The following is a 12643-nucleotide window of genomic DNA, read 5'->3' as shown; positions in this document are numbered from 1 at the left end:
CTGTCTGTCTGTCTTTGTGTAGCAGTGCACAGAAAATGGAGGAACAAGTCCTCTCGATGATGGAATCCCGGATTTCTATACCAAACGAGTCCTTCCTGATAGGTACGAGTTTATTTTACTCTTCCACTTGCTACAGCACAAATGTTTCCTTTTACCAAATACTTCTAATTGCAGAATTTTCCTATTTGGTTTATTTCAAGCCCTGCTCACAAAGTCACTATTATTATCAGTTTACAAGTCAATGGAACTGTACTTATTGTAACTGTCAAAGACAATTCAACACTGTTGGCATATATTATATATTTTTAAGTAACCGTCTTGTGATAAAAATGCTTTGGAAAATCTTTGCAGAAACACATCTGAAACGATTATCCACTAAAAAGAGACGTTTCAAAATACAACATGAAAATATGTTTTCCCCTGTGGCTTGAGAGATTTTCTTCACGCAAACAACTCTGATGATCTCTCTAGTATGTTCCGGGTCAACCACACCATCTCTTGCCAGTTGGCCCGGAATACCTCTAAAAAGAGGTGCACGTGATTTATCTTTATGTTGCACCAGACTGACCCCCACTGATTCCTTTGGACTCGAAGATAAAAGCAGTTCTATTCCAAGCTTTTTCCAGATGTCCGAGCTCCTCACCATTATTCTGGGGCTTAGCTCAGCCATCGTACCATAGTAGCTCCTTTCAGCTGTTTGTATTCAATCACTAAGTTGAAGTTATGCCTATTTTTTGCACTGTGCTGAGAGCTTTTCTTTCCATTTCAACACCTTCTTCACTCCAATAAACCTTTCCAGTGCTACTGCCACACTAATATACCTGTCATACTTGCTCTTACTTTCACATGTCATTAAGGGCAAAGAGCTTGTCCAGTTGTTAATGCCTATTTCCTGCACCCTTCTATATGCTATTTCTTTGGAAGGCTGCATTGTTTCCCTGTCACTGGAATATATTACTTGGTCCCCCATTGCTAAAAACACCACCCTGGTATACCCTTCTGTTGATGCTGTGCCAAAGTCCATGCAGCAGTTAGGACGCAAGGCAGACATTCAGTATCTGGAGCCTTTAGCATTTCTGGATGACTCTGGTCTCTGCATCTTTGTTTACCACTAAAGGGCTTGTTGTGCAGAGACAGGTTGTCGCTTGTCAGATATTGATGACCTTCCAACCAAAGCTAGCTGCCTGCCCATTCGAGTTCAATGTCCCCACATCAAAATTCCTTCGTATTTGTGTGTTGAAGAAACTGCTGCTACACAGATGCAATCCAATCTTTCTACAAATTTTGGTATCCCAAGTTTTCAGAAAGACGACCTTCCACCTTCCAGTTGAATTTACAGTTCTGCTCTTCTCTTCAACCAAGTGTCCAAGACACTGGGTGCAGATCTGAATATAAGGCCAAAATTTTGCTTATTGTATAGTATTTGGCTAAAGATTTTCTGGTACAACATATGAAATATTGGCTGAGTGTTGATGTGGATGGGGCCCTGGCCATTTGCACCATATTATTCCTGGAGGAGCAGGTTTATATTGGTGATAAATGAGAAAAATGGAGGACTGAGATTGAGAAGTCTAACCCTGAACAAGAATTAGGGGCCCCGTGCAAGACATGGGTTTACTGCTAACTAGTAAGTGTACTCAGGCAATAATCTTTCTATCTAGCTACTCAAATGCAAGTATTGGAAATCTTTCTATGGCAATGTTTATTGCTCCGACTGCCTTAGATGCAATATATCTTGAGCAAAATAAGCTTTCATTACAAAGGAATTTATGAGTGTCAATGAAATGGTGACTTTAAAAATCATTTGTTGCAATCCCACCAATCTTGATGACCATCATACCAACTGTTTTTTTTATTTAGTGTGGTTTTTATCTGAAAATACATATTTGCTGATAATGTTTCAAATAAATATTACTACAATTGTTAATGACACAATGATTTTTTTTTTTTTTAGCGAGGAAGTATAGTTTTTGATGATCAAAAGAAATTTCAGTGACTTTTTTCCTGCAGTTGTATTCATAAAACCAATGTGGTGAGCTACTGGCACACCTCAAATTCCACCAATGTCACACAAAAATGCATCAGCGTACTGATCGATTGTTTCGGCTGTTGTCGGCTGTAGTCAGAGGTACAATGTCCCCTTCTGCACTGCATGTCAGTAGGTGAAGGTAGTGCTTTTAATGTAATTACATTCACAATGTTAAAACATGCTCCCAAGATATATCTTTGTTTAGAGGATTCTCTTAGGAACACTCAAACTGTCATATATGAGAGAAGGAGAAGAAAAATGTCCATTATTTATGAACATAATTAATTCAATGACATCCTTACAAAGATGACTCATGTTTAGACATGGAAAAATAGAATATATGACATGCAACCTCTCTCACCCCTTACAGTCAGCTCTCCTCGTTGCACAAAGCACACTCCCTGAGGAGAAAGAAGAGGAGAAACATGCTTACCATCTTTGGCTTCCGTAAAAACCGGAACCAAAGTTTGACCAATCAAGAGTCTGAAGCAGAATTTTATGGAGATGGGTGTCACACTGTCGCCGCAGCAACCTCAGGGTTTGTGTATTTACTCAGATGCACACACACACACACACACACACACACACACACACACACACACACACACACACACACACACACACACACACACACACACACGTCCTTGAAGGGTCGGCACGCTATGCATGTGTTGCAGAGGATATCAAAAGGCATGTCACAAATCCAAATTAATGTTCTTGTATTTTCTCTATTTCTTTATCTTTTCCCCCTGTATTTCTCTTACTGGCTCTGAAGGACAACTGCAGTTAGCAAACGTTCCAATTCGTATTACTTTGAATCTGTGATTTTTTTGTTGATGCAAGAAATGGCTGATAGCTGCCAAAGGGAAGGCTGGCTGCGACCAGAGTGTGTACACAGATGTAGATGACAGCCGGTGGCTTAGATTCTTGATCCCTGTGACAGCCATGTGGTCACAATAGATCTAGCTGCATGTCAAATCAGAATACGAGAGTGTGGAATCTCAATTTTGCCAAAAAATAACTTTTCCAAATGACACATTTATTGTCTCTATTCCCACATCTTGTAACATTTAAAAACTGTCATATTCGCTTACCGTTTTAGTTGGGTTATATGTGCAATAAAAGCAAACGCTGCATGCTGACGAACACTCCTGTTTTCATTCGTCTTTAGGACGGCCACAGAGAATGTATACACGCTTCTTCAGCCCCCAAGGTCTGTCACCAGAGCTGGATCCCCTGGTGATGGGGCTGAAGGGAAGAACAGTCTTGTTTTGGGTCAGCCACAGATGCCATGTGTTCCTTACTCGAGCATTGGTGGGAGCAAACATCCCTTTTATTCTCCCAGAGAGGTACTGGCATATTAACCTGTTGCAAGTTTTCATGCTATTAAATGTTTGCATAGGTTTTAAAACTTCTTTTATTGACAGAAATCAGAAGTGGATGCTGTGTTTGAACAACCAATAGAGACTGACAAGTACTGGGCAGACGACAAACAGAGGACAACAGAGGTGCTGCAAGAGACAACTACAGAGAGAGAGTGGATAGATGACAAGATGCAAGAAAGAACTTTTGGAGAGGCGAAAACAACTGACAGATCTACAGACCGGCAATGGACCGAGAACAGACAAGTGGAAAGACAGTGGACTGTTGACAGACACACTCAGCGGCAGATTGACAGAAAGATAGAAAAACAGTGGATGGGTGGCAGACAGATAGACAGGTCATGGTCGGAAAGCAAGCAGACTGATTTACAGGTGGACACTACATGGACCGATAGCCGACATCCTTCTAGAAAGACAGACAGGCAAGTTCAAGCACTTTATTTGGCGCAAAGGCCACTCCCACCATATCCTTCAGACAAAACACCTTCACCAAAACAGGAAACCAATTTTCAGAAAAGCGTAGAGTCAGCGACTTCGGACTGGCATCACAATCCCCAGGACACACAGGGAGACAGACATGCTTATCCTGACGCTAGTGGAGGATTTGTGGAAGGATGGCGGAGTAGCAGCGAAAGAGGAGCAGCCTCCGCCGGGCGGGTGGTTCTCTGTGCATCTAAACCCGTTCCCCCAGCACAGAGCAGTAAACCCAACTTGTCCAAGCTGAGGCAGAGGCATAGGTTGGAGAGTTCAGATGCTCCTCCAGGTATAACACCGTCATTCTTGTCAATGGGCTGCATGTTAGAGTGGCAATGTGCCATCAAGTTTTCACTGCACTCACTTGCGTATTTAACCTTCAGTTGCAGAGGTGGAAGAAGATGTGGGGAGGGATCTCGGAAAGACGGAACGAGATAAAGGAAGAGATTCCGACAGTCACCCTCCACCCATTCCTGAAAAGGTGACCAGTTCCCATTTTTAGAAAGCTCAAAAATTTTCATGTTTATTGTTTGTAAATATAAAGCAAATTGGCTATGAATTTGAATGAGTTGTTTTTTGTTTTTATGACATGTATCTGACAAACAGCCAAAGACCTCCTCACTTGTGACTTTTCCAAAAGAGTCATCCAATGAGAGGAACTTACCTCCTCCTCCAGTGCCACCCCCTGTCAACAAGCCTGTACACGGATTACCAGATAGAGCAGCCAGTCAAGGTATGCGCACTGAAATAGGCATTTTCATGTATGTGCTCACCTGCTGGGGTCAGATGAGATTGTAAAATAATGCAGATGAGGACTCCAAGCTGGCTTCTTTAACTTCATTTGAAGACAACTAGCAAAAGGCAAAGCCTTCACCATCTTTCCCTTTATATCTAAATGTGTGAATATGAACAATGAACAGTCATTGCTTTCAATGTATGGTGTGTATAAACCACCCTTTTAGAAAATGGAAACCTTGCAAATGTCATAGCGTGATCCCTATTATATTTTCTTCGTCAGGGGATGAAGGATTGAGACCGCCTGCACCTGTGAAACCACAGAGGAACAGAAAGGCAATGTCTTGTGACACAGGTGGAATTTCTTTGTCCTACACTTTATATGCTGTCATTGCTTACCTCACAGAGTCTTGTTGAATGTTTCATGTCATGTACATTACTTAGCATTAGTTAAGGGTCAGTAATGTAATCAATGAATGCATTTGTTAAAAAATATTGACCACATATATATCAATACATTGATTCTATCCTTCATTATTTGTCAGATAAACCACCCAACTCAGGCCCAGGTTGTATTGTGCAGCAGACTCACCCAAAGCATTCTAATCAACAGCAACACGCTCTAGCCGTTCTTGAAGTACCTCAATGAATTCCCAGACCAGACAGGATGTATTACTCCTCAAGTCTTCCTACTACTTGAACGTACCCAGAATAACTCAAACGGGAGGCACACATAAAGCGTCCTTATTCAACGCCTAACATCCACCAATGCGTTTGGATGTGAAGGAGCTCTAGTCTGTCCATCTAATCTAATCTCCCCATCTCTTATGGACTAAGCCCAGCCAGTCTATGTAGGAGACCGTTCAGCTGCTTGTATTAACATCTCATTTTTTTTGCCATGATCCAAAGTTTGTAACAATATTGTAAATTTTAACCAGAGAAGCAAATTTGAGGTCGGCATATCTTCCCTGCTAACTGTACATGGGAAATCATGTAAATGAAATCATGAAATGAATCATTGACAAAGGGCAGTCCTGAGCCCAACACCAGCTAGAAAGGTTCAGGAGTTCCTCCAGGTGCAATTTGCACCTTTTGTCCATAATATCACCAGTTGAGATTAACAGGTCTTCACCAGTCACTGCTGAAATATCGGGAGTTCACCTTAACTACCTCATTAGATTTGCATTAGGTAAAGCTCCAACACACTTGTACTCTCTCGGGCACTTGTGTGTATCCTTACCATCACATTTCAACATGAACAACTCAAGAAAAGAAGAAAAAACTCCCTTGGAGCTTCTTGGTATTCTTAGTGTCCCCACTCTCACTAATACCTTTCAACATGAGCGTTTCCAGAAAAGCAAAAAACCTCCCAGAGCCTAGTTTCAGGGCCATGTCAAAGCTGGTGCCACTGCATCTCTGGCACCAGGTCTGGCTCCTTCCCTGCCAGAGAGATAACATATCCCATCCCCAGAAGCTGTTTGTCACTCTCCTCCAAGAAAAACATTGCACCTGACCCTGATGTCTCTCCCAGCGGGTGGACAGTAGGTCAACATTGTTTGTGTCGAGCCTATATGACCTACGTGAGACCTATGTGTCTCGTCCCAGCAACCACGCACTTGGGAACAAGTGCCATAATGACCCTTAGCAAGACAAGGGAGCCTCCTAGTGTCAAACATCAGGGTGCTTCTGAATATTTCTGGTCTTAATCTAGTACCACTTTGAAATCCTCTCCACAATGAAGTCACAATGCAGGGATGTATTATAAATGATTGATTTAGAACATCTTAACTACTTATTAAATCAGTCTTAAACAAGAATAGTGGTAAATATCGTATTCCCATTTACTAATTTAGTCAAAAGCTAAAATGTACAGGTGTCAAAAATGACTGTGAAACCAGAAAAAGGGCTGCAAAATAACTGGATTGTAATACCTTATATGAAAAGATTAACAAAAGCACAATCGTACTTTTGTTAGGCCCATGGTGTTGCTGAAACAAACATTTGTAACCTACAAATTTATATTTACTTGTATTTTTTATGAAATGACATGATAAATTATGTATACATCCTCAGTAGCATTCTGTTATTTAAAATGTGTGTGTATTTGTGTGTGTGCATGCGGGTCTGTGTTTGTCTGCAAATGTGTCACAGTATGTATGTAAAATATGTGCAAACTCTGCAATCTGTGTGCTTTGCATCTGTTTCTAACAGTTGATTTGTGTTTCCTGTCCTCATTTAACTCAGGCACTGACAGGGAAAGTCCTAATAGCATTGAGAAGCCCACAAATCGCAAACCCCCTGTGAAAAAACCTAGACTACCCCAAAACAGAAATAAGTCACTGGATTTGTCTGGTACATGTTTGCTTTTATTTGTGTGTGTGTGTGTGTGTGTGTGTGTGTGTGTGTGTGTGTGTGTGTGTGTGTGTGTGTGTGTGTGGAGGGGGGGAGGGGGGGAGGGGGGGTGCACAGAACAGGGGTCCTCAAAGTTTTTACTTCCAAACTCTCAAATTTAGGTACCACTGACTCATTACTGTTGTGCATGCACTCAAAATGCTTATACCCTTTTACTTGCTTTTATTGTCCATCAAGGGGCAGGTTTTAGATAAAGGAAGAGTCTGTACCTTGAAACACCCTTCTTACTCATTCTCCAGAGTTTACATCCCTCCTCTTTCCTATCCTTTCCTGTCCTTGCTCAAATTTCCCCAATGGGGAACCAAAAACTTATCTCATATTCCAAAAATGCAATCCTTCCATCCTTCATAGAAACCTCCTGGTCCTTTGGGTTTATCGAGCGCGTCTCAAGCAATGTCTTCAACTTTAGGCTTTTCTGTCCTCTTGCTGGACTTCAGACACGGCCTTACAGATCCATGTGGGAGAGTTAGTCTTGAGATTTTCAAATCACGTGTGTAAGCCATCACAGTGGAAGTCAGATAATCAATACTTCTTTTTTTCAGCATGAGGCACTGTGTGACCCACAGTTCTCTGTGGTTGTTGCTTTTGTTGAAGCGCTCTAAGGGCAAATGTGAGAATTGTGTTGTGTCTTGTAGTGTTAGGGAGGTAATTGATGCAGACGGTGTTATAGACAGTGACCTGAATTTGCAGGTGATGGTTGTTAGTCTAGCCTTTGGGTCTCGATGCTTGCCTCATCTGATTTTGTGTATTAAATTTTAAACTTAACTCCTCAGATAAAATGGCCAAATTTGCTGGAGAAAAAAAACTAATGCTATTGGTTTATGCCTTCAGTTTGAACTTAGCAATGATCAAATGGTGATTCATCCGATGCTGTTTCACTCTTTGTTCGAGTCATAGTCCAATATAGTCTTACTATCATATTTCTTGATCGAGCAGCAGTGGTAGCATCAGACCTGAAGGGAAATCATTTGAAATATATTATTCCACTGGAACCGCATATTCGTTATGTCTGGTCATACTCTATTTAGGGATTAAGAAGACTTCATATTGTATTGGCCTGATTGCCACCATGTCCATGAACCGCTCAACTCCATATGTTGTTGTTCTGGCCAACCAAAGCATTGAAGATGTAAAGCAGCTGAATGTTGTCAGAGCCTCACCTAGCAACAGTATCTTTTGCCTTATTTCGCTCAATGCATAAGCACAGAGAAAGTAGGGAAAGCCATTATTTTCTATGGTAACACGAAGAGACATTATAATGTCACCGATGCCAACGGATACCTCCGCCACGCTCAGCTTGTGTATTTTTTGACTGTCAATCCAAAAAGATTCAAGTGCTGTCCACAAGGGGGGAGCCTCTCCAGAAGAAAGGTAAAGCTAATACCTTCCTTTAGGGATCCCATATTCAGTAGCCTGGCCAAGCTTACAGCAGATTCCTAAATTTGGCAGCAAGTGAAGCCCAAGATGTCTATGCTCTTCCCAGCTGCAGGCTATTTGTAGTTTCTCTCTGTAGTTTGTTTAGTGCCACTTGTGACTGCTATCACTCCATGACTTCATCTCTGGGTACTCTATCCTATTCTTCCAGAGCGACCAACAAAGTATTGGGCGAGTGGCTGCTGAAACTTTTCCCAACAATGGGGCTGAACATCACACACCTGCAACTCCAAGATCACTTTTGTTGGTTTTTTGGTGCTGTATGCTCTTTGTGACGGCAACTGGCCATGAGAAGGCCTAAGTGGTTTTATTGTGAAATAGGAAGACTTGCCCCTGACCCATCTGTTTCTTTCTCTTTTTCAGTTTCATAAGCTCATTTTTTTCTCTTCTTTTCTTTTGGGTTACCCATCGCTGAGTTCATCTCTGTAGGTTTTTTCATGTGCAATTTGGATGGAGAATAAAACTTTAGGATCCCCTGTTCAAGAGTGTACTTAAGTGAAACATGCAGGTTGCTATTTTTCATAGTGATAGAAGTTGTATTAGTTTTAATGAAATTGGTAATCAAATTTAATATTGGTATTTTTGAAGAGCTATCTATTAACAGTAGTGTTATCAAAAACAAATGTATTTATCATTTGTTTGTTTAGTTGATTATTTAATTTTACCTCATTCTGTGACATATTTTAATATATTGATAGATTGTTCTTCTTTGCAGACAGCATCAACTCGGCCCCTGGTCACAGTGAGCTGCTGTGACCCTGAGAAGTTCACCTGCTGCTGTCAGACGGAAGATTATCATTTCATAAGGACATGAAGAAGAACATGAGAGGAAAACCAGGAGAGAGACAAAGTCCAATCTATGACAGGGATCAAGCATCGGTTACTTGCTTCTTTCTCAGTTTCCTCTTCAGCCTGACTGTGTCTTTTCTTTCCTCTTTCCTGAAAATCCACTCAACTCTTCTTGTGGTTGCAGTATTTCAGCAGTATTTGCTACTTTAGAAAACCCAAATGGTTATTGTCTTTTGTGGTGGTTGAAGTGGGTCTGAGCATCATGAATATGAAGAATGGAGAAAAACTGTCTTTTTTTAGAATGTAATTTTTAAATCTGTGAAGCATTTTAGACTGATACGACAGCTGATTGCTTTGGTTGACACTTGAAAATGAGTTGCTTCTTATCAAATGAAACCTGATCCTTTATATCTAGTTTTGCTTTCAGAAACTGAAAGGTAATATATTTTATAGAGAAAAGAAGTAAATAATATGTATCAGCACACTAACAGTATGAATAAAATGCCAATGGAAATAAAACAGATGAAATAGCATAATCCTTTGGTGTTTCTATCAAAATAAGACATTTCCACTTGAAGCAAATTCAGATTACATTAAAAGATGCTTTTGGTCACTCCTAGAATACAGCGCTCCTTTGGTGTGGTGTCTCAATTACTGCAGATTGTTTTTTCTATTAGATGCACTAAAAACATTACCTACCAAACAGACAGTTGTGAAACTTTAAAGGAAATATAAATTCAGTCGCATGACCAAATTATGCCTCATTCTTTCAATAAAAAGTGGGCAGTATATGGTTACAATGATTAAACACTGGGTTAAGAACAAAGATGAGTTTACTATGCAAATATACAAGGATTTAGGAATGTGGCACTGTTGGTTACCTGTATAAAGTAACTCAGGTGAGGAATAGCAATGCATGATTTCTTTCATTAATAAGGGTAAGACGGAGTATTGTTGTGTTGATTTTTCTACTTTATGGTCATTCCAACTGACTGAGAGAATGGGCCTGGAGTCAGTTTTGGACAATTTGAAATCATAACCAGCCTGGGGCAGAAAAGGCATAATCTGGCATACATTTTAACACAAGATGCTCCAATGACTTTTCCAGTGCTTTGTAATCATGCCAATTAGAAGTAAACTGCAATTGAAGTTTCCAGGTCATTCAACCCACAGTGGATGGAAGACATTTGCCTTCAAATTATTGCCATACAAGCAAGTCATGAGGTGAGTCTCCAAAACCAACATACACCCTCTGCATTATTTGATTTGATTTTAATACTGGCTTGGAGCAGAGTTTCACAAACTGGTGCATACCCTCCGGGGGATGTGTGACTTTCTTTCTTTGCAGAGCAAAATAATGATTGCCGATAAACAGAAATAATTGTTAAATGATGCTATGTCATGAATAAACTGATTAAATCATATTTAGGCGTGTGCAGTGAGGTAGTGCAGTGGTTAGCCAGCAGCCAGCCGAGGCCTTTATGTGTTGACTTTTGATGTTGTCTCCCTTTCCCGCTCTCTCGCTATGGATCAATTGAAGACTCTATATTTTGTCTATTGATGTAAGTAAGGCAATGAATGGTTGGATTTTGGCCTTGTTAGCTATTGGGAACCGGTTTAATTAATCATCATTGCAAGATATGGAATATACTGTAGCATATCAACTAGATTGCCGCCAAACTTTAGTCATACGTGTGTGTCTATGTGTGTGTGTGTGTGTGTATCGAGGGAGAATTTTTATGTCATAATTTCAACCCCTGTTAATTTGTCAAATTATCTAATTACCTAATTATATTAAGAAGTGGAATCCTATTTCTGTGCCGCTGACCCTTTATTGTTTAACAGGAAAACAAACATCCAAGTGAATGCTTTGATTTGAACCCAGGCAGATGCTTACTTAACTTCCTGACTTCATATATCCGCCTCTCAGTTGGCATAGCAACCTCATGTTCAGATGTTCTAGAATATGAAACAGCAGGGGGCGACTGGTGCCTACAAATGTGGCAACAGTTTGGTTTGTCTCGCGCATGCATACACACGCACAGCCACACGCATATACATGCACGCTCACAGGTTTGAATAGAGCACCATCATAAAAGATTGTCATTAGCAGCCATGACATGACCTTTTCTCCAAAGATGCTGCAATGAGTCAGGATTTAGTAAGGTTGCTACCGCTGACTACATTCACAGTTTTGATGAAATAAGAGATAAAGCCTGGTTTCACACATTTTGACAAGCAAATTATCTCAGAATATGGAATGGAGGATTTCCAGATGGCTGAGACTCATAGTGGTTTTAACATATGTCCTGTTTGTGGACATATACGTATATACACACACATATTTTCAGCCGCTTCGAGACAAAAATGTCGAGAATATACCAGCTGTCTGTTTTTGATTCATGCCACACTTTAATAAAGCCAGCAATGCTGATCATTTGATATGCTGTCCCTGTTCATAAGATAACCCTGTCACTCTGTGTGAGGAATGAGGCAATTTGACATTTCAAATTGTGATGTATGGCTGAACTGGTGGCAGTGTCTTAGTTCTCGTTGCAACAATGACTGCATAAAAGCTCAGTAAAAGATTATCTTGCATCCGTATGAACTATTACTCCTACTCCACATTCAATGCTGAAACCAGAATAATGGCTCCTCTCTTATAATGTTCTGACAAATGAAATGCTAAGAAAACGGCATCAGAGGTTTAATCCATGTATTTATACATTTTACAGTTTTATAGCCGTAAGAGGTAATGTTATTAAAACACATTTTAGCTCCAAAAGTTATAATTATTAGCTCTGGCTGAGAACTTTCCACAATTCACCTTCAGAAAAGTTTAGCTGCCTCCCCACTGTTGAATTCTTTTTTTTTTTTCTCGATGCTAAATCGCACCTTTTTTTTACAGCTCATGTGAAGAAACATCTCATCACATGGGAGGCACCAGAACACATCCTACTCCTCTCATCATTCCTCTGCTGTTACCAAGCAACATGATCATATAAAGGCCAAGGGAAGAGAGAGGACAGAGAGAGAACATGTGTGGGTAGAAGAGAAAGAAAGCAAAATAAAAGGATACAGGCAGCTCAAAGTAATGTGCATGAATGTGTTCACACTCACACGCACACACACACACCCTCTCCCTTTCCTCAACTAGGGATCCAGTGTGTGTGCATGTATGTGTGTGTCTGTATGTGTGCCGAAAATGACTTGTAAGGCAAGGTTATGTTTACAGTCCGCAAGATTCTCACATTTTGTGCACCTATTGAGCAAGATTACTAGTGTGTAAAAAATGAAAAGAAAAAAAATCACAGCAGTCCAGCTCGATGGAACAGCAGCTGTGCAGGGAATGACTCTTGAAAGCCCGCCATAATACGATACAATGTTA

The 12643-nt window shown here is 40.5% G+C and overlaps 1 protein-coding gene across 2 annotated transcripts in view; it reads left to right on the top strand.

Annotated features, from left to right (window-relative positions):
* LOC147225646 (capping protein, Arp2/3 and myosin-I linker protein 3-like) overlaps nucleotides 1-9947 on the top strand; it is a 30199-nt gene extending 20252 nt beyond the window's left edge. For both annotated transcript variants that reach the window (XM_086162147.1, XM_086162146.1), the window contains 9 exons: nucleotides 23-102; nucleotides 2400-2567; nucleotides 3201-3378; nucleotides 3457-4174; nucleotides 4269-4366; nucleotides 4492-4618; nucleotides 4904-4975; nucleotides 6865-6972; nucleotides 9182-9947. In XM_086162147.1, the coding sequence (XP_086018273.1) occupies nucleotides 23-102; nucleotides 2400-2567; nucleotides 3201-3378; nucleotides 3457-4174; nucleotides 4269-4366; nucleotides 4492-4618; nucleotides 4904-4975; nucleotides 6865-6972; nucleotides 9182-9222 (1590 nt within the window). In that variant the 3' untranslated portion in view covers nucleotides 9223-9947. The remainder of the gene's footprint in view (nucleotides 1-22; nucleotides 103-2399; nucleotides 2568-3200; nucleotides 3379-3456; nucleotides 4175-4268; nucleotides 4367-4491; nucleotides 4619-4903; nucleotides 4976-6864; nucleotides 6973-9181) is intronic.
* The last annotated feature ends 2696 nt before the right edge of the window (nucleotides 9948-12643 follow it).

The sequence above is a fragment of the Fistularia commersonii genome, chromosome 16 (genome assembly GCF_037954325.1).
Source record: "Fistularia commersonii isolate RoL2024-O1a breed Wild chromosome 16, RoL_Fcom_v1.0, whole genome shotgun sequence".
NCBI classification, from domain to species: Eukaryota; Metazoa; Chordata; class Actinopteri; order Syngnathiformes; family Fistulariidae; genus Fistularia; species Fistularia commersonii.
This window is presented reverse-complemented; position numbering and strand designations above follow the sequence as displayed.